Raw genomic sequence first — 25,698 nt, 5'->3', positions numbered from 1 at the left:
GTAACATAGTTGCTCTGTTCTTTTCTCCACACCCCCAACCTGCAAAATAGAAATTATAAACTTCAGCAGTATAAATATCCATTTCTAGTCATTTGGCCTACAACAGACAACAAGAGCCTGAAAATGGCTAGAAATGGCCTTTACACATTCTAAAGGCATTTGAGGGAATGAGTGGCCATTCCCATCCCTCAAATTAGAGATAGGGAAGATTCAGGCCATAATGCCAGCAAGACCCAAATATCTTGCTCTGAGGAGATTTTCCTCGAAATCTGGCATTATCGGAGCTATATTCTGACTGTGTGGGCTCTGCAAATTTCCCTGCAAGCTCTGAACTATCTCATTGCCCTCAGGTGTGTTGGAAGTTGTTATGCTATAATCAGTGCTGAAGTAAAATTCCAGTTATAGGGCAGATATTCTGAATAAAACAAGGGGTACACCACTCTGTCCTTCTCTCCAAGCAGCAACATATCTCGGCCAAGCTCTGGAGTCTAGGAAAATAGGAGCCAAAGGAGAATAGTTTTCTCTAGAAGGTACACTTTTTCTTCAAGGTTGCTGAAAGGACAGTTAACCATCCTCAACGTAGTTTACAATTAACAGTTTGTACAGGAAAACTGAACACTCTGTACAGCAAAACTGTAGTGTCTCTGAGATAATTTTGTGGTTTGGATGATTTTGTTTGTGGACTTTAAAATTAACATGCATAACTAGAAGTTTTTATTTATGCCCCTAGAAGTGGAAAATTTTCTTCATAAAAAAACACCAGTGTTTTAAACTGTACATTATTTTGACATCCTTAAAATCTGAAAAATTTTCTGGCAGTACTTCGGTAGAATTATGTGTTGTGAAAACTGCAAAGCACACAACTGTTTATTTTTGGAAAGTTGTGATATTTTCTGCTGCTTTTTGCCAAGCCTTTTTGGTATTGTTTTGGCTAGGGTCTGCTTTTAATAAGATTCTCATGTACAGAGAGAGACTCTTTGCCTCCACCCTGTGGTAGATACCATTCCCATTATTATTTAACAGATATTTTATTTTAGAAATACAAGATAACCAATCTTTTTAAGAATATTAAAAAATTAATGTCTGTGGTCTACTGCATGTTATTCTTCATGGGTTGGATATATATTTTAGAATTCTTAACTATGGCCCAACATTCTTCCTATAAGTCTTACTAAAAGCCACAAAACAGTTAGATTTCAACTCTTAGCCTTTCTAGTAATTGTACTGTTCAAGACATAGAGTTGTTCAGAACTTTTGTAAAAGTTCTTATTTTTCAGATAATTTGTCTGCTAATGGAAGAAGAATTAACAAGGGTGACATAATGGTAAACTATACAGTATTGAGTAGCTGTTTGGGATTCTCAATAGTTATGCTGTTTTTCAGACACCCCATTGCTTTCTTTCACCCATCAACAGTCAATCAACTGAGCATAATCTTCATTGTGTTGTTTTGGGGTTTTGCCCCCTTAGACTTTTTTGTTAAGGTTTCTTTTTCCCCCCGTGTATTTCAGTCAGCTTCAAACCTCCTAATGTCCCCCTCTTCTGGGTCAGTAGTTTTGATTTGGATATAATAAGAATCAGCACTTCAAAAATTAAGTTACTATTGCTATATAGAATAGGTGGGTCCTGCTTCAAAGCAGTCTTTTAAAAGTGTTTTCGTGTGGCCCCATGATGAAATATTTACACTAACTCCAACGTGTCTCTGGAAACCAGTAATAAGGATGTGAGTTTCTCAGTTCTTGCTAAACATTCTCCAGCACCATCTTGTCACCGAAATGCAGTTCTTAAAGAAACAAATAATCTGATAATAAAGAGGGAAAACTAAATATGATCTGACCCTTTGTTTTGGTTGCTTGACTCTGCTACATAAGCATACTCTAATGAATTTATTATTCATTGACATTATGTTATCATAGTCTGCTGTTTGTTGATAAGAAAATCTTTTCCCCCCTTTCCCCTATTTCTGTTGTGTGTTTTTTTACAGGCTTACATAATGAAGCTCTTTACCAGTCTCCTGCAGGTTCTTTTGTGGACTCTCAACTCAAACAGATCCTTTTGACAGGTAGGGCGTAGCTACATAATTGTTGACCCACAGGGGAAAATCTGATTTGCAGTGTATCTGTGAAGATTCTCAGTCATCTAGGTGAGGTTATCTGAAAACTGAGTCATAGCAACTGGACATCTTTCTTATTAGGTTGAAACGTTTCACTACTTATCCAAGTAGCTTCTTCAATCTGAGGAGAGTTGGTAGGAAATCCCTGATAGATCCTCCATGTCGGTTTTACTTCCTCCTGGTCTGAATAGGTTCATTAGAAGGACAAAGGACTGGGGGTGAGTGAAAATCCCACTTCTGCAGTCCTTGTCCACCCATTGTCATAGGTCATTGACAGTTGTTAACAGTGGTCTTTCTGGTGTGTGTGCTCCTAATCTTCCTGGGGACAGATTAAGGCCTTCACCCCTCTTGAGTGAGGGATTTTCTATATGCACATGTGTGGCCTCCCTGAACCTTCTCTCAAACCACCTATCTTCTCGGTACAAAATGAGTACCTCTTGGTCATCAAATGAGTGTCCTTTGTCCTTCAAATGAAGGAACACTGCTGATTGTGGTCCTGAGCCATTGCCCCTCCTGTGCTAGGCCATTTTCCTGTTTAGTGGCTGTTTGGTTTCTCCAATGTAGAGCTCCGAACACTCCTCTTTACATTGGACCACATTTACTATATTGCTCCTGTTGTGTTTTGGTGTCTGGTCTTTTGTGTGTTGAAGTCTCTATCTTAATGTGTTTATGAGTTTGAAGTGCACAGGTATATGGTGTTTACCAAAAATCTGTTTGAGCTTTTCAGACACATCCACCATGTAACCACTCATTTGCAGTGGTTTACTTATTGTAGCTCTGCAAGTTGGTCAACTACACAAGTGCATATTGCATTAATAACTGAGCTGTTTTGCCTAGGAGTAAGGGTCTAGATTCTACATATTAAGGAGGCAGAAGTCTTAAATGGATCCAGATGGGACACTGGATCCTCCAAAATGCAGTGCTAAAATGGATCCTCTAAAATGTAATGACTTACTCCTGAATGAGTTTTAGTAACAGAACAAAAAATTGATACTTAAAAGCAGCATGCTTTAGCAGCCAGAATGTCATATGTCAATAGGAGATATAGGAGTTCAAATTTCTGCTCATAGACATGTTCACTGAGTCGCTTAGAGGAGATGTATTGGCTCATACACAACATAGTTTGAATGCAGGGCTGCCATCTGTCAGGGCAATGGCTGAGGTCTCAGAAATTGCTGTGCATCTCTAATAGAGTAACTGCACAAGCATTTAGCTCACTGGTTGGTCTGCTGCAAGTTCACTCTTAAAAGACGGAAACCAGACAATGTATTTGTTAGAGCAAACCAGCTTGCTCCCAGAGTGGAGCTCCTGTCAGGGGTTTCTGCTTTTTTGGTGTGGGTAGGATCACTCTAGTTTGGATCACTTCTAGCATATGTGATTGCTGGAACCGATTCAAAGCAAGCTTTCTGGTTTGAATTTGCCAATATCATAAAGTGGCTTAATAAGTGGCCACTTCAGGGTATTGGCAAATCAGTCACTTCCTCTGCTCCTCAACAAAGGGGAGAGGAAGTGAAAAAAATTATACAAATGTTTTTATAAATGTACACAGACTGTGTAAAGGCTCTGTAGAATTATAAAAACATATACACAGTCAGTTATTTTTAAAAATTGAAAATATTTTTCTTTGCCTCATCTTTAAGGGCTCATTGAGAAACTGCCTTCAGCAGAATCTGCCTCCATGGATTCAGCTGCTGGCATTTTCTCAACTGGCCCCTTGAGGACAAAGCAACTATTTTCTTTTATATAGCAGAAATTGAAGGAGCTAGACTAAAGAGGGTCATTTGAGTTTTGATATGCCACCTGGGTGCCCTAATGTCATATCACACCTCCACCCTACCAATACCTTTGTCATCATCACTCATATTAGCAGAACGGGGCGGGGGGGGGACAAAAATATTGAACATTTTGAAAAAAGTAGCAACATATGAAAAATGTGCAGACCTCTCTTAATTGCATCCTGCAAGAAGTCATCCTGTAAGAATGAACAATTTTCATTCTTACCTATAAGAATGAAATAAGCAAGTACTGTATTTACATCCCTAACACAAGCCTAAACATGAATGGCAGCACTTGCTGTAGCTGCTGGGTGCATTTTGCCTATTGCTGGATACCTGGCAACGTCCTCCATCCCTTGCTCTGGGTTTCCATATTACCTATGGCTTCCAAGCCCATTTATCTAGATCAGTGATTTCCAATCTTGGGTCCCCAGATGTCCTTGGACTACAACTGCCAGAAATCCTGGCCAGCACAGCTAATGTTGAAGGATTCTGCAAGTTTTAGTCTAAAAACATCTGGGGACCCAAGGATGGGAACTACTGACCTAGATTACTGTCACACCCATTTTCACGATTTGGCCCACAAGCAGTTTCTAAAGGCCCTTCTAATCCTTGCCTGCCCCATCTCTGTGACATCACAAGGATCTGTGCCCTCCCCAAACTCTGAGAACAGGGTGCTGACCTATCAACCCTAGTAGGTTCACAGAATTGTTGTGATGAGAAAATATGGAGGAGCACCATGTCTGTCAGTTTGATCAGTTTGAGAATGTGATAAATAGGTTTGGAACAAAATAGCTCCTGGGTTTATGGAGAAGGCTGGTGCCCCACATCTGCATTTCAAACCTAAATCAAAGCATTGTTTTCTAAAACTTTCAATGTGACACTTAGCTTGTCTGAAAGTTTCTGGAGCCTATGAGGCACACTCTTTGTTTCACATCTGGGGTCAGTCTGATTCAGTGTTTATACTGTTTGCAGAAGTATAATCCTAAACTCCAGAACTCCTGTCCGGAAGGAGTTAGGACTTGGTGGAGATGCTCTTTGCCAGATGTTATTTATGTCGTGTCCTCCCCAAGGACTTCAGTTGTACCCACAGAAAACTCAGCAGAGCTGAATCTTTGATGAGTGGTATTTCTGCCTCCTGCAGGCCCTTGCAACTGTGTATTCTGGAGACAGTCTGGGATCTGCAAGTTCCAAGGCCTCTCCATTCTTCTGTGACAGACCTTGGCAAAGTTACTTTTTTGAACTACTGTATAATTCTCAGAATCCTCTATGTAGTATGCCCACATGCTGACTAGAGGGATTCTCTGAAGTGTAGTACAGCAACAACAGCTTTAGCAGTGTTTTGATTTGTTTCCTTACTACAGTTCTAGCACTCTGGGAAGCTCTGCTCTGTGACATTAAATCCATCTATAATCATATAGGAGGAGAAGGGAAATGGATGCATCTGGTGTGCATGTGGATCAGGAAAGCATGTGGATGCATGAGTGATTTGGACAGGAACTGGACTGCACCTGAGTGTCAATATTACATGTCACAATCATCCACTAGCATATTTTGTGAATTTTAATTTTTTTTCATGCTTTGAAAATCCTGCATTTGTTATTAGTCTTCAGCTACTGAAATGAATGGGACTTCTTAGCCATCTAACTTATCCAACTTAAGTCCTATGGATTTAATTGAATCTGTTTCAAATAAGACTAGCCAGAGCTTTGGACCATTAATTATTTTGTATTATAATTCCCATAATCCTTCAGCCAAGAGTGTCCCAAAAGTAGTACCCTCTATATTCAATTCTTCCAGTTAATCTATAACGTAGATTTCATCTGTTCAATAATATGTCTTGATTCACTCTTCTACCATTGTGATTTTATCCAGTTAGGTACTTATTCTTTACTGGCTGAGATTCTCTTGCATAGCTACACATAAGGTGTGACCTTTGGAAGCAAATTGCCTCGGCTTAAGAAATCTCTGTATGCACAATATGCAACAGATAATGCTTACAGAGATTTCTTAACCTACGGCAATTTGCTTCCAATATCATTTGCTGGAGTAACTAAGGAAGAAGATTTTGGCTATTGTCTGTTTCTATATTTTTTTTAAAAAAAATCTATTTAAATGCCTTCTTGCTGTGCAGTGCATTTTCTAAGCTTATATCGAGAGCCACTCCTACCAATAGGCAAAAGAGGCAGCTATCTCAGGTAGCATATCTGCGGTACACAAGAAAGGTCAGCAAAATGTTCGTTATCTATTTTGTTGTGCCTGTATGTTTTTAAACCTGCCATAGATGGAGAAGGATGTTTCTGAGATGTTTTGTTCGTATGATAAAACAACTAGGTTGCTCTTTGTATTATACAAGATACCATTTGCTCTTCTTCTTTTTTTCTTGAGCAGCAGAATGTCTTGGGATGGTATGAAATAGAAAAACTGTTCAGTCACTCATCTGGCTTCAAGGAAGGTTAAATGGGTGGTGGGGTGCATGTGCACAAAGGTATGAAGAGGGCTCTGTAGTCACATTTGGCTGAACCTGTTTACAGAGCTTCTGTAATGTAATAAGCTTGCATCAATGTGTGTTCAAACCTTCATGGGCTAAGTGTACTTCCGAGTGCATAGAAATGCTCCAGGTGTGGCTTGTCATGCCTCCATCCCAATCACCTGTTTAGCCTTCTAGGTGTCCAGATGAATGCCTGAATATGGTAAAGTAAGAGAGTGTGTGTGTGTGTGTGTGTGTGTGTGTGTGTGTGTTTGTGTGTGTGTGTGTGTGTGTGTGTGTGTGTGTGTGTGTGTGTGTGTGTGTGTGTGTGTGAGAGAGAGAGAGAGAGAGAGAGAGAGAGAGAGAGAGAGAGAGAGAGAGAGAGAGATGAGGTAATGTTTTCAAGAAGCCTTCTTGTATGTTGTGGCCACAAGATGGCACTGCGACATCAGGCGCCAGAGCAGTCTGCTCTGACTGTTCCTTAGTGATGAGGTAACAGACAATATGATGCCTGAGAGCGGGTCTGCTGATCCGTCCATCTTTCTCTTACCTGTGCTGGTTCCTCTCTGCCCTATTGCCTTTGAATGGGAGCTGCTTTGCAATGATGTGAAGGACGTGATGATTGGTGGCACGGAGCTCAAGCAGCCAGACTCCCTGACAGCACAAGCCCAGAGGCTGTCATGGCAGGATGCGTTGCTATGGAGAGGAATCTGACGGGATATCTATATAAAGAAACATGAGCTCATCCATCCTCAGCAGAACTCAGAAAGCAAATCCCGAGATACCTCATTGCCTGCAGTGAAGCACATGGAAACAGAACCAAAAAAAAAAAAAAATGTCCTTATATTCAAGTGGGGAGTGAAATACAGAGAAGATGTCTTATCTCATCAGTGGGCCAAGCCACACAAGATTTTTCAGGCTACATCTGTCTTTTGGAATGCCCTAGCTCAGGTGCACAGGTTCTGTTAAAGGGCAGCAGCTGATATTTTAGAAGAAACTCCATTACATCTTCCTGCACTTATACAGGGATACTCTCTATTTACCCAAGGATCCTGTACTGAAAATTGGCTTAACCCTGAAACAGTTATAATCACATTAACCCATCTATTTAAGATATGCTGGCAAAAATAGGGGGGGGGCATAGAGAGAGGAGGAAAGGCAAACTATTTTGGCACTTTAAAAAAGTGACTGATTTTAGTGTGAGTTTTCATGGATCATGCAAGTTTATTTGACTACTGTTGTACAAACACATTGTGGGGAACATAGAAAAGTTTTCCGCACACCTCCCAAAGTCTAAATATTAAACCAGAAGAGGCTAGGCTAAACCTATGGAGAATAAAAACAGTACAGCTTGCTGAATGGATGAATGCTGAAGAGTGTCTCCCACCAGGACAAGACTCTAACTCAACCATCTGGAAGTCTCTTAATAGACTTCAAAGTGAAGTAGGATCAAAGAATAATCAAGTAAAATGGGGCTATTTTGATATGGAAGAAATTCTCAGTGATTGTGGAGAAATGCAATCCATTCAGCACTTATTTGCATTAAATTTATGCCCCACCATGTGTACAAAAGAGGATCTACCAAATGGCTGAGATAACACTATTGTAGTAGCCCACTTTTGGTCAAAAACAGTTTAATTATCTTAGCAGTTTAATTTGTTTTTAATTTTACCTATATTCATAATATTAAATTGTGCAATGTTCTGATAAAAATAAGGACAGACACATTGGGGTTTTTTTCTGAAAAAGGCACCACTACACTTAACAAAATCTTAATATCCAGCTTTTTATCTCCAAAACCTTTGAGCGATAGGCATGATCCAGAATTCTACAAGTCACAGATACATATACAGAGCCTATATTCACATGGAAAGATAAACTAGGATTTCACGGAATCCTGGTTTATCAGGAGTAAATTGCATGCTGGTGAACGCAGCCCATTCACTGGTGCTTCACTCCTTCCTTCTAGCTTAATGATTACACAAGCCAGGAGCAATATGTAATGGGAGCACACAGTTTATTCATGGTATGCCATAATTCTTTAGAATCTTCAGATTATATTATGCAAAATGGGCCAAAGTCTGGGAAATGAAAGTGCTTGCTCCTATGAGTGAGGGAATATGTTATTTATGTGATATGGACTTCCTGCTGTAAGGACAGAGCTTTTTTCAGTAATGAAGGGGTATACAGTATCTACATTTCAGTCTTAAATAGAGAAGACTGTATGCCCCCATATAAACCTTTCTGGGTCTTAAAGCCTTTGGCTATTGATTAACTGATGAGGAAAGGCCTTTTAATGGTAGGTGACTGTTGTGCTTCCTTTGTATTAATTCTATGTTGTTTCAATATGAGAAGTCATGTTGTGTTTTAATGCTGCAATTTATTGTGTTTTTAAAATTCATGTGGAACATTAGAGGTCCTGGAAAGGAGAAAGATGGAGAAGCAGTTGATTAATTAATTAAACAAGTTTGTACATAGATTGTTCTGCAGTTAACAGTAACACTTTAATTGTGTTGCTTCAATATGATTGTAATTCATTTTACTTCTATGAGGCAACACTGGCTTATTATGTGTACAGTATTAATGTGAAATTCAGTTATCTGTTAGGAATGACAAAGGATGTGCATACTGTATGACTGAATGATATGGGTCGTTAGAATCATACCAACCAAGAAAATAAATACAAGACTTTTTCTGCAGAGCAATTTTGTTCTTAGTATCATGGCTGTGGAAGAGAGCTGTGGATATGTTCATCAGAGTACATCCATTTTCTCTTGCTGGAGTGGAGGGATCCATAGGTCTAACAGAGATATGCCTTTAGGAGCTTCAGACTTTTCATGGAGGACTAACAGCACATAGATACACCTGTCCACAAACACAATAGCTTTCCACTATTAAAAGCCAAGTGAAGGTCTTGTGGTACCATCTGGGATGTCTGCCATTTTGAATAAGGAATTGTCTTGCTTCTTTCCTGCCTCGCATGAAATGGCCACTCCAAACGATGAAGAAGTCATTAAGTGTGTATATAATGTGACAGTGGAATTTGGAATCTGCTTCACTTTTCATTCTCCTGTCCCACATTCCCTTCACTAACAAGCATTATTAACTAGCAGCGGGTTTAATTGTAACCCGCCATAAAAAATATCTGTACTATAGATTTTATAATGATTTTAATTCACTTCTACCATCAGGAAGATATACTTCTGAGAAATCTTGCTAATTTTAGTTGCTCTAATTTGCCCTGAAACCTTTGTTACAACCAGTGTGGGACAAGGTAATGATACATAGCTAGGCCCTTGTGTAAGGCATGCTACCTTGGGTACATTGCTAGGTCTTTGTGTGAGAGAGGCTGCCTTACTGTCTCTCTGGAATACAGATTACAGTAATTACTGAGGTTCCCAGCTGGCCATGGCTGCAATTCCCTAGGACCCACCTTGTAAAAGAACTAGAAAAGATGTTTATACTAGTGGCTGGTAATGATATATGTTTAATTGCAGTACAGTTCCATATCTGAGGGGCATGGTGCTAAAGGCACTAAATAAAATGCCACATACTGCAGTAAACAAGTATGTATGTGTGTGTGTGTGTGTGTGTGTGTTGCGTCTCCTCAGTAATTATCATGTGTGAGACAAAATCTGAAAGGGATGCCTACTGTTCTTAATGTGCACAGTAGCAGCTATTTTCACTTGACTGGAGTGATATGGGTAGAGAGTAGTGGCAGAGTCCTGCAGGGTAGATGATGGGGTTTCAGAAGTTAAATAAATCAAAAGTATACATCATTGCAAGTCTTTACGTGCTAATTCTGTATTCAGTGCTGACTCTTCTGTGGCATTTGTCCGAATCATCATCAGGGATGGCCCAACACATTTTGCAGCACCAGGCAATGGACAAGCAGCTTCCTTGCACCATTCCATCTGTGGAAGCTGAAGTGACAGATGACTCTCCCACCATTGCTGGCAATGGGACCATATCCTCCACTACCCTTGGGAGCAGCAAAGTTGTTTATGGTTGGACAGCAAGCCATGTGGCATGCACAGCATTGTTCAATGTACAGGGATAGATAGCCAGAGGACTCAAAGTCAGTGGATTGGAAAGTGCTGCCTCCCTCCAACATTTCCTGTCAGAGGCCTGTACCCTCACTTTTCCCAGTGGAAAGGCCAGCCCTAATAGTTATGGTCTTTTTCTTTATGGCTTTTCTTCCCACCAACTCTAACTTGTGGCTTCTGTGGGAACAAAAAATAGCCCTTTAACAGTGATCACTAACTCCATTCTGCTGCATCTTAACTGCAGTTCTGATTTAGTATATGCAATTTACAGGAACCACAAATTTGATGGAATCATGATCAATCCAGGCCAATAGTTTTTTTTTTTTTTACACGAGAAAGGGCATATATTTTCTGCAACAGAAGAGGTATGCTCCCGCATCCTGCTTCCTACTGTTTCTAGTACTCTTTGGAAATATGTTCCTAATGTGACCGAGTGTGGCTCACAGTGCTGATCTCAATAGACAGCATACGAGAAAAGATACTTGAAATGTCTGAGCTCAGCTTCCTTAGTTCTGCTCAGAAGGAAACATAGTCACTTGAGAAAATAAGTCTGGACCATGAGTTTTCCTGTGTGCCTGATTTTCATCATTTATTTGCATCTGGAGCTGAATAAAATGGCTTTCCAAAATTCTTCACCTATTTGAAGGGGAAGAAATTCTGCAGTAGTTTCTCAGAGGTATGGTTATTCTTCCTCCCCTGCATGGCTTTTTTTCTCCACCTCAAGTTCCCATTTCGCATCCCTCACAGAACCCCACACCTAATTCTGGACTGTTGTGAGGTACAAATAACAGCTGCCATAGCACAAAAAAACCACGGTAAAATAGGATTCAATTAATAATCTGCAACATAGCTTTTTATTTCAGGAAGGGAGCAAAAAAAGAACCTTCTTGTCTTTTTTGTGTCCTTTTTGAGAAATTTTAGACTGAGTTCTATTTGTGACTCTCCTTTTGAATTCTGTTGGTTCCAGTTGCATTGAATTGCTGAGAAGAAATAGTATGAATAGCCATGGCCAATGAAAAATGTCTGTTTAGGATATCCAAATTATTAGACTAATCAGACAAGGAATGGGTTAATGTTGGCAATCATGTTAGCCAACAGCAGAGTGATTTGTTAGCAAGCAATATAGTAGTCTTGTGGCATAGTAAGAATGTCACTACACTACAACCAAATCTAAAGTTAGGGTAATTCATAAACCTTATGATTGGTATCAGGATAAGCAGGGAGGTTTGATAGCAGGATAAGGAGTTCCCATCTGAGGTACAATTAGCCTTATCTCTTCTTGGTTTCAGGAGACAAGTTTTAACCTGGCTTTTCTTGCAAGCCTTCCATGGCCTTACCCCAGAGTAATCTTACCGATAGATGGGGCTTTCCCCACCTGCCCTGTTTTGCCACCTTTACTGTATTTAATATGTTTAATCTTTTATAGTCTATATTTTTAACTTTGGTTAAAATACTAACCAGGTATTTTTATATTAACCACTGTATTTTTATCTTTGGTTATTTTGTTCCACATTTACCAATTATGTGGGTGTTGTTGGGGTTGTTTGTATTGTGTTATCATGATTTGTTTGCTGCCCAGAGTAGTGAACAGGATAAAAATATAAATAAATAAATGAAATAAATGGAATTCTGTAACAATTCCTTGTTGCCAATTTATTAAACTTCTTGTCTGCATTATCTAAAACCACTTCACCACTTGTCTAGCAGCTACCTTTCCGAATCCCTCTAAGCTGATAAGTAGAAGTGTATTTGACAATCAGAAACAATAATAAGCAATGCAGTTAAGGACATATTTGAACTTGTATTAACATATTCAAATACCTTGTATTAGATATTTTCCCCTGCTGCATAGTTCCAGAGTTTGTACATGCTGGTACCCTAGCAGATGACATCTGACCTTGCATCCTAAAGGATGAAGGGCTCAATTCTTACAGCACAGTTTCAGTGCCATTTGAGCTATCACTGTGATGTAGAGGAATGAGAAGAATATCAGATGAAACTCACACAAGGAAATGGAGGCATTCATGAGTGAGCAATGGCTTCCAGAGTTTGGCCAGCAGAGATGTAGTGTGAAATTAGACTGGATGCTGGAGGTTTAAAACTCTGTTCTTCTCTGCCTTGTTGGGGCACAACAAGGACAGACTTCATCAGCATGTTGTCTATAAATACTGTCTCTATTCCCCTCTTGGAGATAAGCAGACCCATTTTCTAGACATAAGCAATTTAAGAAGATGCTCTTAGGTTCCATTTGGATGTATAAAGATGGCTCACTGTGTAGTGTAAAATATTGTAGTAACTTCTTTGTGTACAGTTCAAGGATGAACAGCCTGGAAATTCAGGGACTATGGTCAGTTTAGCTATAAATGGCTCTTATACTAACCTGGCTAAGTAGACACAAGCAATGATAAGGTGGGAATGCTCCATTTTGTCTTTTCCCTTGTCAAAACTAGAAATTTTGAAAGAGGGACAGGTTAACTCCGTACCATTGGTTATTTCACTGGTAACCACAGCCCATATACTATTTGGCCAATTAAAAACACATGGGTACACCGGTGCAAAATAAATCTTGGGACTTTTATCAAAATAAATCATTGTGGACCTATTATCAGATGGGCCTGCTTCTCCCCACCCTTGAATAAAACACATTGACACATGACCGGAGTAAAAAAGGCCACTACTTTATTGATAACAGCCTACGGTTCCCCTGACTTGAGCACTGAGGTTGGATCCAGTTCCAATAGGGAACTCAACTGCCCCCTGATGTATCCTGCATCTCCCAGTTCAGCAGGGTGACAACACCGGAATGGCAGCAAATAGAGACTCATGGGCATGGACCACTCTCTGTCTCTCTGCCACCCAGAGGCAAGGCTAGGTTCCCACCCCCTTACTCTGGGCCCCTGTAGGTGTTCCTTACCAAAAGAGTCTGGCAGTTCCCCTCCTGCTGTCCATTGCTCTTCTGGATTCCTCCCAGTGCTCCCAAAATGGCAACAATCTATGACAAGAACACGAAAAAAGCCATTAACTATTGCAAGGTGCCACAAAAACAGGGTGGGTGGTTTGGGGAACGCAGCCCAGGATCAAGTGAAGTCTCAGGCTGCCCAGCCCCTGTTATATGCTAGCCCGACAGACCAGACTGAAAACCCCTCCCTCCCTTCCGGTCTGCCAGCCAGCTGCTTGACCCTCCCACTGAACGCACGGACCACTAAGGAGTGCTTGTGCCCTCCCGGCTGGCCAGGTGGCTCCTAGCAGGCTGTTCAGTGGCGTCACATGGCGACCACCATTTTGCAGCATCCTTGGAGTACAGGGGAAGCCAAGCCGTCATGTTGCCCACAATGCGGTTGTGTTGTGGGCAATGACAGTAAGTCTTGGGCCATGTTTCCCTTCTGTGCTTCACTGTATTCCTCTCTTGAATTATGAAGAAAGACGTTTAATCCATTGCCTTATATTTTTCACATTTTATTTATTTATTTAAAAGTTGTATCCTAAATCCTGTCAACCCAAGTGGGCTAGTCATCAGGATGTTAAGACCTGAAGTTCAACAAAATCCAGTGATACACAAATTCTCCATCCTTGCTTCAGATCTGAGGTCATCAAGTGCAGACTTCCTGATGTTGTTGGCCTGCAAGTCCCATCAGCTCTAGGCAGCATCGCCAATTGTGAAGAGAAAGCTGAGAGTTGAAAGCCAACAATATCTGAAGGGTTACATTTTATCTAACCCTGCTCTTAATGAATCAGAACCTCTGATCCTTTATAAGTCAAGTGATCTCTTCGCTTAGTATAGTTGAATTTCAGCAATATAGAGAGTAACATTTAGTTTTAGGGAGGGAAAACTGTTGAGCAAAGACAATATTATGCAGCAGTATCAGGTCATTTCCTTGGTTTTTGAATTGCGGGTACAGAAGGACAATATCCCACATTCATAAACCAGAGGTTGAGGTTTGTTTGCTTAAGAATTGAACTATAAGCTATCTACAAATGTTCAGAGATAGAGCACATGCACTGCATCTAGAAGGTTCCTTGTCCAATTTCTGCCATTACCAGTATAAAAGAAGGAGTGGGTGGCAAAGGATGTGAAAGAGCTTGGTTAGAGAAGGCCCTAGAGTTGACTTCCTTGTTAGCAAATGTACTTCTGTCTGGATAAGACAGAGGAGCAGGAAGAAGCATGAAATGACATTTTAAAAAGGAGGAAGGAGGAGGGTCCTAGAAGTAACAAAAGGCAAGGTGGAAAAACACTCAGGTTATCTACCTGCCTATTCCTGCTTTCTCCACTATTTCAGTTCAGTCGCGATGTGTGCTTGTGCTTTATTCCAACAAGAAGGGCAAACAATCTCACCTAGGAGGGAGATTCCTCTCAGATACAAACGACAGCAATATGGGAACCGTAAACCATTTTAAAAACCAAAACCATTTCTGGAAGTGGTGCTGATATAATGCCACTCTTCTTATTAACTTACATTTCTGAATGAATTGAAAAGGGGTAGCTTTGTCATACTCAGAAAATGCCTAGAATTTTATCTAGAGCTAAAGATATTATAGGTAGATTCTTAAAACACCAATGGGATAATGAAAGTTGTGTAGATATTGGTGATTGTAAGAGAAGAAATACCAACTAAAGGGCTGCCAGTAATCAGTTCTTTTTTTATATTTATTTTATGATTTCTTTTTGTACTAGAAAAAAAATCTGAAAATCTTTTCAGGTAGCCTTGGAAGAATGTGTTTGTGTGTGTACAAACAGAAGACAAGCAAATATTTTCAAATAAGTTATAATGAATAAGCAATATACCATGTGATACAAATCATCTTTATTTTGTACAGCACATCATTAATCATTGATATTCCTAAATCACTATCAATTAATTCACAATAGTTGATCAGTTTATCTTTTTTGTTATAATATCATGGGGGTTTGCAAGCAAAAAAAGACTTGCATGTGTTTTCCAAAGGTGATTTAAATAGTCCTGGATAGGACAACTTCTAAAAGAAAAAAAGAAATTATATTTCAAAATTACCTGGAGGACTGAAAATGAAAGAGATTCCCAATATACAGCATCTAAATTTTGTAAATTAGCACTGGTCAAAAAGCGGCTTCCCTGTCTTTCCAGCTGCATTCCTAAGTTATAAAGTTATGGATGTACTTTCTTCATTCAGATTGGGGAAAGTTGGATAATTATCTCCTGTGAGAGGAATTACATTTTTAGCAATTAGAGACAGTAGCACAGTTAAGGTGACATCCGACTGGGATTTGTCCCATTGTTTGGTTCAGTTTGGGGATGGGGGTCAGATTGGTTTGCTCCTTTTTATGGTGACCACATGATGCACAGGCAATTACAAATTAGCCCACTCCTGATCCATGCCTATCCACACATTTTTGCATCCCTATCAGGGGTTACTGTGTTGTTTTGCTTTGTTTCGTGTTGTCTTGTGTGTAGAATCACTCTGCTTTGGTTTGATTCCAGCATATGTCATCACTAGGATTGAACCAAAGTGGATAGCTTACAGCAGTGGTGTCGAACTGTGGCCCTCCAGATGTTCTTGGCCTTCAACTCCCAGAAATCCTGGCCAGCAGAGGTGGTGGTGAAGGCTTCTGGGAGTTGAAGTCCAAGAACATCTGGAGGGCCACAGTTCGACACCACTGGCTTACAGTGTCACTTTGTTTATGTTGATTCATGATATTGGGAAATTGAAAGCTTCCTCCTGCTCCCACATAGCAGGGTAAAGGATTGCTGTTGTTTTTAAGCCATTGTAGGGCAGTACCAAATCGGTTACTTGTCAAGCCAATGAAGTGCTATGCCACTTATATATATATTTTTTGAAAAAACTGAAAGATTCCTCCCAGTCCTCATGGAGGGGGAGACAGGATGGGACAAGGTATGAGATTTTGTCGTGGTGGTTTTTCCTTTCTCTTTAAAGGGAAGAAGGGCCAAATAGGGTTGCTTCAAGTGTGATGTAGATGTCTAATGTGAAACCAACCAATCCTTGCTTATGGATGTAAGGATCACCCTGAGTGCCATACCACACCTCAAAGCGACCCTGTTTAACACAATCTAGTCTGATCTAGAGGGACAAGCTAGGGACAATCTGGTCACACCTTCAGTTACTCCCCCCTGTTATTATACTCCTGTCTTCTTACAGTTTTATCATTGTCACAGTAACAGCAACACAATCCCTATCCTTTTGTATGAGACAGGCAACAAAACTGCACTTTGAGCAACTAGAGACAATACTTTTAAGAAGCAACACTTAGAATAAATGCATTTGAAGCAACCTATAGTTTGGTTTTGTCAATAATGAGGTTGTATCAGTAATTGTGATTCTAATGAAATGAGCAACAAAACCATTATACTTGCGACATAATGGTAATATACTTTGTCTTGTTACTTCTTGTGGGGTGCTGACTCACTAAATGGTGGAGAAGGGAGAACGTTGCATGGGTCAAGTGCCATCTCATAGCATTGCCTTAGATTGTTGTGTGGACCATGCGGACTGTGTGGTACCCAGAATCTCACAGGACATAAGCAACTCCCGATGCCCCCTACAAAATCTGGGGAGACTCGGACTCAACTCATTTTGGGGTTTTTTTGGGGGGGGGAGGTCCAATTATTTGGACTCAACTCATGATGCAGAAACTCACCCACCTACCCCTTTTTTTTGGGGGGGGGAAGCTTGTTTTTCATAGGTACTCGTACTTGGGGCTTGGGACTCTGGGCTTGGTACCAAAGACTAAGACTCAGACTTGGAAGTCAGATCCAAAGACTTGCCAACATCCCTGACTGATAATCTGGTTTAAAAGGGGGGGGGGAGTTTGGTTTTGCCACCATGGCAATGGATTCAGCAGCAAGCAGGAATGGAAAGGATAATTTTGGAAAGCAGATTTTTTTTTTTTTGCTTTGAATATATGTTCAACACAACGTGTTATTAACATGTTACATCTCTCATTGCTCATGAATCACAGTTAATGAGAACAGAACAAGTAATGTGTTACTCATAAAAATTAATATCAATTGTAATGTTCATTTTTAATACCAATTTCAAGCTTTAATCAGAAACGGCTGTTGCTTTCTGAAAACGCTTTCTTTTTTTCCTGTTTTCTTTTAAACCAGCACAGATTCTCTAGCTGATTTTCCTGTGTCAGCAACAGTCAAAGTCCTTCTCTTTTTGAGCCCATCTCATCCCACAATGCATCTGAAGAAGGGCACTAAGCATCCCTTGTTCAGATATATTATAGAATGAGATGGTCCCTGATGGGAAGAGGATTAGTGCTGCTTTGGGGTGGGGGAGGGTTATTGCTTCTGAATAATAAAAAAATATTTTCCCCAAAGTATCATCCAAATCACCCAGATGTTCTTTATCCTACTTCTTTCTTCTCCCCCTTGCTTTTCACCTACAAATACACTATGTGGTTGGGGGGGGGGAGTCCTGACAATATTCAGTCCAGCTAAACATGTTCATCTCTGCCTCTTGGGGGCACAACAAAGACAGGCTTCATCACTATACAATCTATAAATACTGACTTCCTCCTCACATGGAGATAAGTAGACATAAGCAATTTAATATGATGCTCTCGAGTTCACTTTCAATACAGAATTCAGCCCACATTGTATAACATCAAACTAACCTTACAACTTGAGTGCAATTTGAGTAAGCTTTGCTGGCAACATTTATTTTCCAGGGAGAGGGAGGTAACCAGGTGAAGAAATGTGATATTTGAAAGCACCCTAAGTATTTAGTAAATAGTATAATATCAGAGTAAGATCTCATCATAGTGATTAGCAGGCAGGCATGGGCACTCCCTTTGAAATATGCAGGGATGTTTTCAGACTAGCACCTGCAGCTGCTATCCAGCTGCCCTTCTTCTGTAAGCTACATGAGGGATATAACATGAACTCAACTTTTCTCAGTCTGGGGGACATAGTGTGTGTTCTTGCTTGTTGGAAATGAGTGTACATATTTTGCTGTGTTCTATGCATATGAACAGGAAAAAGACAATATTAATGTTTTTCTCAGTCAGTTTTAAAAATCAGTTATTTAATACACCGTCTAATTCAAAGCACAGCTTCTATCTTATAAAGCCCTAAACAACATGGGTCCAAACTATCTAAAAGACCGCATCTCCCTCTATGATCCTGTCCAGGAATTAAGATCATCAGATGAGGCCTTTCTCTTGGTTCTACCTCCCTCACAGGTGCGCTTGGCAGGGACATGGGAGAGGGCCTTCTCTGTTGTTGCTCCCAGACTTTGGCACTCTCTCCCACAGGGGATCAGGCTGGCCACATCTTTGCTGTCCTTCCGTAAGCAGGTGAAGACCTTTCTCTTCAGGCAAGCTTTCCCTTAATGACTGGCTGCCTGAGTGGGGTTTTTTAAGAGACTGTTACAAATTACTGTTTGTAAAATGTGTACAGTATTTTGTGTTCCATTTTTTAAGCATTGTTTAGTGTAAAATTTCTTTGATTCTTTTTAGTATTTGTATACTTACTGTTGCTAGCTTTAAATATTGTCTCAATGATGTAAGCCACCTTGAGTCCTTTTTAAGGAGAAAGGCGAAGTAAAAAGATTTTAAATAAATTGTTTTATTTAGGCACAATATATAGCTCAGTGGTTTAGGTACAGAGTCCCCACTGTGCCTCCTTCACAGGAGCTAGAACTGATTGTCTATAGCAGGAGTCCCCAAACCCCCGGCTAAGGACCCTTCCCAGTCTGTGGCCTTGGAAGGACCGGGCTGCCGAGACAGATGAGTGGTGAACAGGAGGTGACCGGCAAGCAAAGCTCCGCCTCCTGTCAGCGCACTCCTATCTAATACTGCTACTGATCTGACAGGAGGCGGAGCTTTGCTCCCCACTTCCCTTCTCCGGCTGCTAGATCAGCTGTGCCTGTGGCATTAGAATTTAATAGAAGCCTGCGTTCCTGTTAGGTTGCAAGCCACTGCTGATCTAACAGGACTCGGAGTTTCAGTTGCAGCTCACCTCCTGCTCCTGCTTGCCATTTCCTTAATGAGGTCAATTAAAAGCTATCCTCCAACAACCTACTGCATAGCAAGTACAACTCCCACCCACCCCGGTCCTTGGGAGAATGGTCTTCAACTAAACTGGTCCCTGGTGTCAAAAAGGTTGGGGACACTGATCTCTAGGGTTCCTCCCAGCTCAGTAGTTCTAAAATGGTGATGATGATACTTGATTGATAACTTTCTGAAAGATAGACTAGGGGGAAAAGGCAGGATAAAAATAAAATAAATAAATTACTGTATGTTATGTTATGTTATATGTTGTCACGTGTCCTCCAATTTATTGCTAACCTATGAATTAATGACCAAAGGGCTGCTTCTTTGGGGTGTAGGTTGAAGTCATTCAACGTAAGGCAGAAAGGCTGCTTTAAGGAAGATTGAGACCATTTCTGATGCAATCAGATGCACACCTTTGCCACTGTCTGATTGCATCACCAGTCTCTGCAGCTTAAAATACCTCTAGCAATATCTCATGTACTCTGATTTATTTCTTCCAGTTGCTTTGAGAGCAGCTTTCACTTCACTTTCTAAAACTGCAGGTTCTTCTAAGGCAGGGGTTTTAAACTCAATTTACTTGGGGGCCGCTAGAGGCTGAGTCTGGGTGAGGCTGGGCCGCATCAGATTTTCCGCCAAGCGGAGCAAAAGCCCGAGGAAGCTGCCCAGGAGTTTCCTTAGCTGACAGACAGGTGGGCTGGCTGGCAGGCTGCAGTTCTGGATGGAGGGTGCAAGAGGCGCTGTCTTGGGAGAGAGCCGGCGAGCGAGGCAAAGCTTTTTTTTTACTCTTGACAGCAGAGGACGTGTGGGCCCTTCGGGGGGGCAGGCAAGGCGAGGGCCACAAACTATCATCTGGGGGGCCACAAATGACCCCTGGGCCGCATGTTTGAGACCCCTGTTCTAAGGATTCTTCTAAGGCATCTGTCACTCTTGCATCACTTTTGTACATATCTTTAGTATATTGTCACTATCTTCTCTTTAATTTATCATGAACAGATAATATATTCCTTTATGGATCTTTGGTCCTGACTTTAAAATCTCTTATATCTTTTTTTCATGTTTTCTTTTTTTCTTGTTTATTTGCAATATTCCAATAGCTTTCTTTATGCCTATGTGGATATCACTGAAAAAAGGTCACCTTTCACTTTTGTTTCTCATCCATCATTAACAATTTTAAAAATGCTACCTGGCATCCATTGAAGTTTTCCTTTTCTTTTGAATACTATGATAGTCTGTTTTTACATTCTTCCCTGATAAGAGATTTGGATTCTGTCTGCCAGTCTTCTGGTTCACAATCAACTGAGTTTAGTAATAAAGTTCTATTCTTTATATGGTGTTTCAATTATATTCTGGCACTTTGATTGCTTCAACTTTATTCTGATTTTTTTATATTAATAATTCATGATCTATATACCATAGTCCAGTCCTGATCTTGTTTTTGCAGACAAAATAAACGTATTCATCTTCTACCTCCAATTATATACTTGGATTTCTGTCTTGGCCATTCAATGTTGCCTGTGTACCATTATCTGTAAGGTTGTTGGAAGCATATATTTGCAATAAACATATTTTTAGTCTATTGATCTCTGTTTCATTTCTCACTGCTAGGCCAAATTCACTTATGGTGTCTGATTCTGCTCTATTTCCTAATTTTTTTTCTGGTCTCCTATCAATTATCAGGCCATCTTCTTTGGTATATGAGCTATCAGCTCTGGACACTAAAAGCTTTCAGTTTCTTTTGCTTCATCATCTGTAGCTGGAATATAGACTTGAATGATAGCTATGTTGATAGGCTTTCCATGAAGTGTGGTTAATATTATTCAGTAAGACTTTACATTGTAGACCTAAACTGCTTGTACTAGGTTTTGCCTCATTTTTAGGGTCACACTGTTTCTTCTTTGTCATTTCCAGAGAGGGGAAGCTCTGTAATGATCTGTTTCAAAGTGGCTTATTCCAGTCCACTTTATTTTATTAAATCCAAGGGTTATGATATTTAGTTTTTCCAGGATTTATTTTACAATTTTAATTTTTATTAATATTTTATTTATGCTTTCCATATTCTATGTTCCAGTTACAGTGTATGAATTGTGCAGGATTGGACTTGCCTTTGATCTCAGTGCATGTTCTTTTGGCTTTAACCCACTTGCTTTGTTAGCTGCAGAAATATTTATAATTATCCTTTGCTCCTCTACATTCATGATTACATGCCTTCCAATCTGGGAGTCTCATCTTCTAGCACTATCTCTTGTTTTGTTTTGGATTGTGTCAGCATAGGCTTTTCAAACTTTAAATACTGAAAACTGGCTTATCATTTTCTTCTGCTGCATTGTATTAAGAAGAATTCTCTTGAGTGTCATTGCTATTATCTGTGATAATACTTCATCAGTGTCACCTTTTACTTTTTACTTTAATAAAATAATTTATTATGGTCACAGACCAGCAAGATTATATATATATAATACTTTGATAATTTAGTTTTCAAAAATAAAGGCAAAAGGATATTTTAAAGCACATTAAAAACCATCTAAAGAAAATAAATACACGGATAAAACACCATTGATAAAGAAAATATGCTGAAGGAGTCAGAGTGGCAGGTTCCAGTTCCTGATATGCTATTAAATGTGTCAGTGTGCATCCAGATGAACTGACAACTTGATCTATTTTCTGTTTTTTTATTAGTTAATATGATGTCAAATAACCGCACATTGCCTTCCATATTGTTTGGGCCTAATCCCCGATGTAGAGGAAAATGGGATATGTAGTCCTATTCACAAGGAGGGCATTAGATGGGGAACCTTATTAAAGGGTGACATTAACCAGATTCTGGAGAACTGCTCAGTCACTATAGTGTTTTCATCAGTGGGATAAGAAAAAGCAGCACAAAGTAACATATCTTTGCTGGCTGAAGGACTGTAAACCAAAGATGTGTAGGAGAGAGATGTCATTGGAGCAACAGATATTTGATTTCTGGTGCTGATTCATCCTTCCAGTGAGATGGAGAGGTAATAGGGTTTGGTCATTTTTTGGGGGGGGGGGGATGGGAATTTTGCTGAAATAGCTAAATATTAACATAGTCGTTTTGGATTAATTAATTGATTAATTATATTGTTACAGAGAACAATTCTTGCACCTCATCAGTCAATTTCCAGGTGGTAAATGCTCAGCATTATTTAAACATTTTTTATTTCCATTTCTCTGTATTCCTGATGCTTAATTTCTACTTTGTTGGCATCCAGTAGCTAAATGAATTTATCGTTTTGACATTTATCTCCACGTATGTTCCCTAAAAAGATGTACAGTGATGCCTCGCAAGATGAAAATAATTCATTCTGTGAGTCGTTTTGTATTGCGAAAATTTCATCTTGCAAAGTGCGGTTTCCCATAGAAATGCATTGAAATTTAATTAATGCATTCCTATTCGTCTTGCAAAGCACAGCCATAGAAAAATTTGTCCTGCAAGTCACCAAAAAAAATCACAAAACACTTTAGTCTTGCGAGTTTTTCATTGCACGAGGCATTTGTCTTGCGAGGCATCACTATAATCTTATTACAACTGGTTTTCATTTAAATGCTATTTGCTTTATGATCCTTCATTTCCTTTGCTGTAAGTGAAGTTGCTTGGGCAATTTGCCGAAGACAATTGTAGGCTGGCAGCTTGACCAGTGAGGGCGACCAAGGAAGCTCAGAGAAGATGTTTGATACTGCCCTCATTGGCTGACTTCAAGAATTGTTCTACAGCGTACACGTTTAGTGGGTGACTTGTAGATCACTTGATACAATACCCTTGCTTGTTGTAGGAAATCCAGAGCTGTTCGGTTATCCAGTTCTTTAAGCAAAGAACTCCACCAAAAATTAACCCTAGAGTTAGATAGGGAAGAGACAGTGAAATTAGAGGGGACATCCCAGAATTGCCTTTGGGGAATATGCTGTATGGACTGTGTTACAAATACAGGCATGTTTAAACTTCAAAAAGTTAGTTTTTTGATTACAAATCCCATGGTCACTGAATATTATGGGAATTATAGTACAGAAAAGTAACTCATCCAGCTTTTGAGCATGTCCATTTGCTTTATGAGATTGCATAAAGAATGTGTGCTCTTCCAAATGTTGTGCTATAGCTCTCATTAGCCCTTGCCAGGATAGCTCATGGTGAGTGATTATGGAATTTCATTCACCATGTAGTCCAACAGCATCTGAAGGGCCACATGTTCCCCATCTCTGATCTAAGGAGGCTATTCTAAAGGTATAGCAGGAAGGCCTATCCTCCTCTAGTGATCTTTCTGATATAGTAAGAGAGAGAATATTTTCTTTAACACTCACATGATATGGATCGCATACCCCTTCATCTCTTAGCAAATCAGGGAAAGTAGCTTCTAGTTTTGGTTTCTGCCAGCACTATGGCTAAAGATTAGCTTTCAGAGTTTGGTTATTTTTTTGTAAATTATCTTGCTGAGTAAAACTGTAGATCAAGTTATGGTCACCATCCCAGTGTTGTGGGCCTGTAATTGTTAGCTATAAAGCTCAGTGCTTATAGTTTATACTGCTTGGTTGAAAAGTGGGGGGAAAGGGACCATAGTGTTTTTATTTTGTAGCAATAGTATAACTTAATTGTCTGTTTGTGTACTCATTGCACCTATAGCCTGAGTGATTGCTTGACTGATGTTTCCAAAACATAGCTCTGGAGTATATGCATGTGGTAAGTGTGTACTGTAGAACTAAGAGTTGTCATCACACCTGGCCATGTCTCAAGTATCCATTAACCAACAGTAGGGAGGGCAATTGATGAGAAGGAACCAGCCTTTCGTTTAAAAGTTAACTGTATTGTCTAACCCAAAACCCTGAACAACCACCACATTTCCAACCTTCTGCCTTACTTAATGAGAGAATCAGTGCTGCTGCCACCTCTCCCTCCCTTCATTATGTGGAAAGTGGCACCAGCCCCACAAAATGACTAGTGCTGTCTTACATGTAGAACAGACAGACAAGGGGGCTATTGCTGCAGCAAGGCAAGGCAAAAAGCAACATGCAGGGTGAGGCAGGAGAGAGAGAGATGAGACACAGCAACAGCCTTTGGTAGGTCAGAACTGTGGAATTGATTAATCCTGTACTCCACCACCTGTCTGGCTTGTCTCATATTCAAGCAGGCAGAAGCAGTCACTTCATAGAGAAGGAAAGATAATTTCTTCCTTCCATATTGTCTGGCATCATCACTTAGAGAGGTGCCTTTGTATATAATCCACATCTAATAGAATTCATATTTGCCAGTGTGTTGGGCTTTCCCAGGCTGAGTGATTATCTGTTTTGGTGCTTGAGTCTGAAAGGCTGTATCCCTTGATTCTGAGACCCACATTCTACCCTTGATCAAAAGGCATGTCAGTGTAGAAATCCCCCTTTGACTTCTCTGAGATCAAGATCTCCAATTGCTCTGGCCCCAAAGCTAAGAAAATAAGCCAGCGAACTTTGATCTGGAAGCCCCCTGTCTGCATTTTCTTGCTTTAGCTGGACTATTTGAGAGAGAGAAAAATTAATGCTCTTCCTATTAGCCTCTTCTGTCTGCCACCCACTGCAGCAATGATCTTAGACCCATACATGACTTGTGCAAAGCCACTCAGCTTCTTTTGAGATTTTTTTTAATCTCTTATTTCATTTGCATAGAAGATGTTGGTTGGCTAGTGATGATGTCACCATGCTAGAGAGTCAATAAGCAATTAACGCTATGGATTTTGCAGTAAAAGGAGTTGAACCGTACACTGCTACTTAAGCCGTTTTCTATTACAGTAATTTACTCTTCAGCTCCCTTTCAACAGACAGACCCATTTATCAGGCATTTGATGCTGCTTCTCAATCAGAGCAGAGAAGAATCTTGTGAGAGTCAGAAAGAGGGTCACCCAAATATAGTCTGTAGTGGTAAATTCCCCACCTCCCTCAAGAAACAACAGCCCTGTATTTTGAGACAGGCACAAAAAATATCTTCAGGTGACAGATCTCCATGAGCACTCCATGGATGGACAAGATATACATGTTGAGTTCCCACCATCCTCATGATATTTAGTTGTCTCCCAGAAAAAGATGACCAATTCAACATCTGTGTACCAAAGGCCTTCCTCTTCCATTGTTCCTCAATCAGTTGAGAAAGAGTCAAACTATGCCTAACAGATAGTCTGCCACTGGAAGATGAAATCTGTTTGAGAGGTACAATGCCAGCACACCTTCATTTGATTCAGCAGTCATCCTGATATTCAAGTATGAAACAGAACAAGCTGATTTGCAAACTACAGGAGGTTTAAAATACTCCAGCTGTGA

At 40.1% G+C, this 25,698-nt stretch overlaps 1 protein-coding gene and 1 long non-coding RNA gene across 3 annotated transcripts in view; one reads left to right on the top strand and one right to left on the bottom strand.

Moving 5' to 3' along the window:
- The window catches only part of PIK3R3 (phosphoinositide-3-kinase regulatory subunit 3), a 363,941-nt gene that overhangs the window by 31,932 nt on the left and 306,311 nt on the right, over positions 1-25,698 (top strand). For both annotated transcript variants that reach the window (XM_072997577.2, XM_072997578.2), the window contains exon 3: positions 1,984-2,061. In XM_072997577.2, the coding sequence (XP_072853678.2) occupies positions 1,984-2,061 (78 nt within the window). The remainder of the gene's footprint in view (positions 1-1,983; positions 2,062-25,698) is intronic.
- The window catches only part of LOC110073779 (uncharacterized), a 281,110-nt gene that overhangs the window by 7,696 nt on the left and 247,716 nt on the right, over positions 1-25,698 (bottom strand). Inside the window, exons 13-14 of the long non-coding RNA XR_013544884.1 lie at positions 13,318-13,395; positions 6,908-7,150 (exon numbers count right to left, since the gene is read on the bottom strand). This is a non-coding gene — a long non-coding RNA (uncharacterized LOC110073779). The remainder of the gene's footprint in view (positions 1-6,907; positions 7,151-13,317; positions 13,396-25,698) is intronic.

Source organism: Pogona vitticeps, chromosome 4, assembly GCF_051106095.1.
Source record: "Pogona vitticeps strain Pit_001003342236 chromosome 4, PviZW2.1, whole genome shotgun sequence".
Classification (NCBI taxonomy): domain Eukaryota; kingdom Metazoa; phylum Chordata; class Lepidosauria; order Squamata; family Agamidae; genus Pogona; species Pogona vitticeps.
This window is presented reverse-complemented; position numbering and strand designations above follow the sequence as displayed.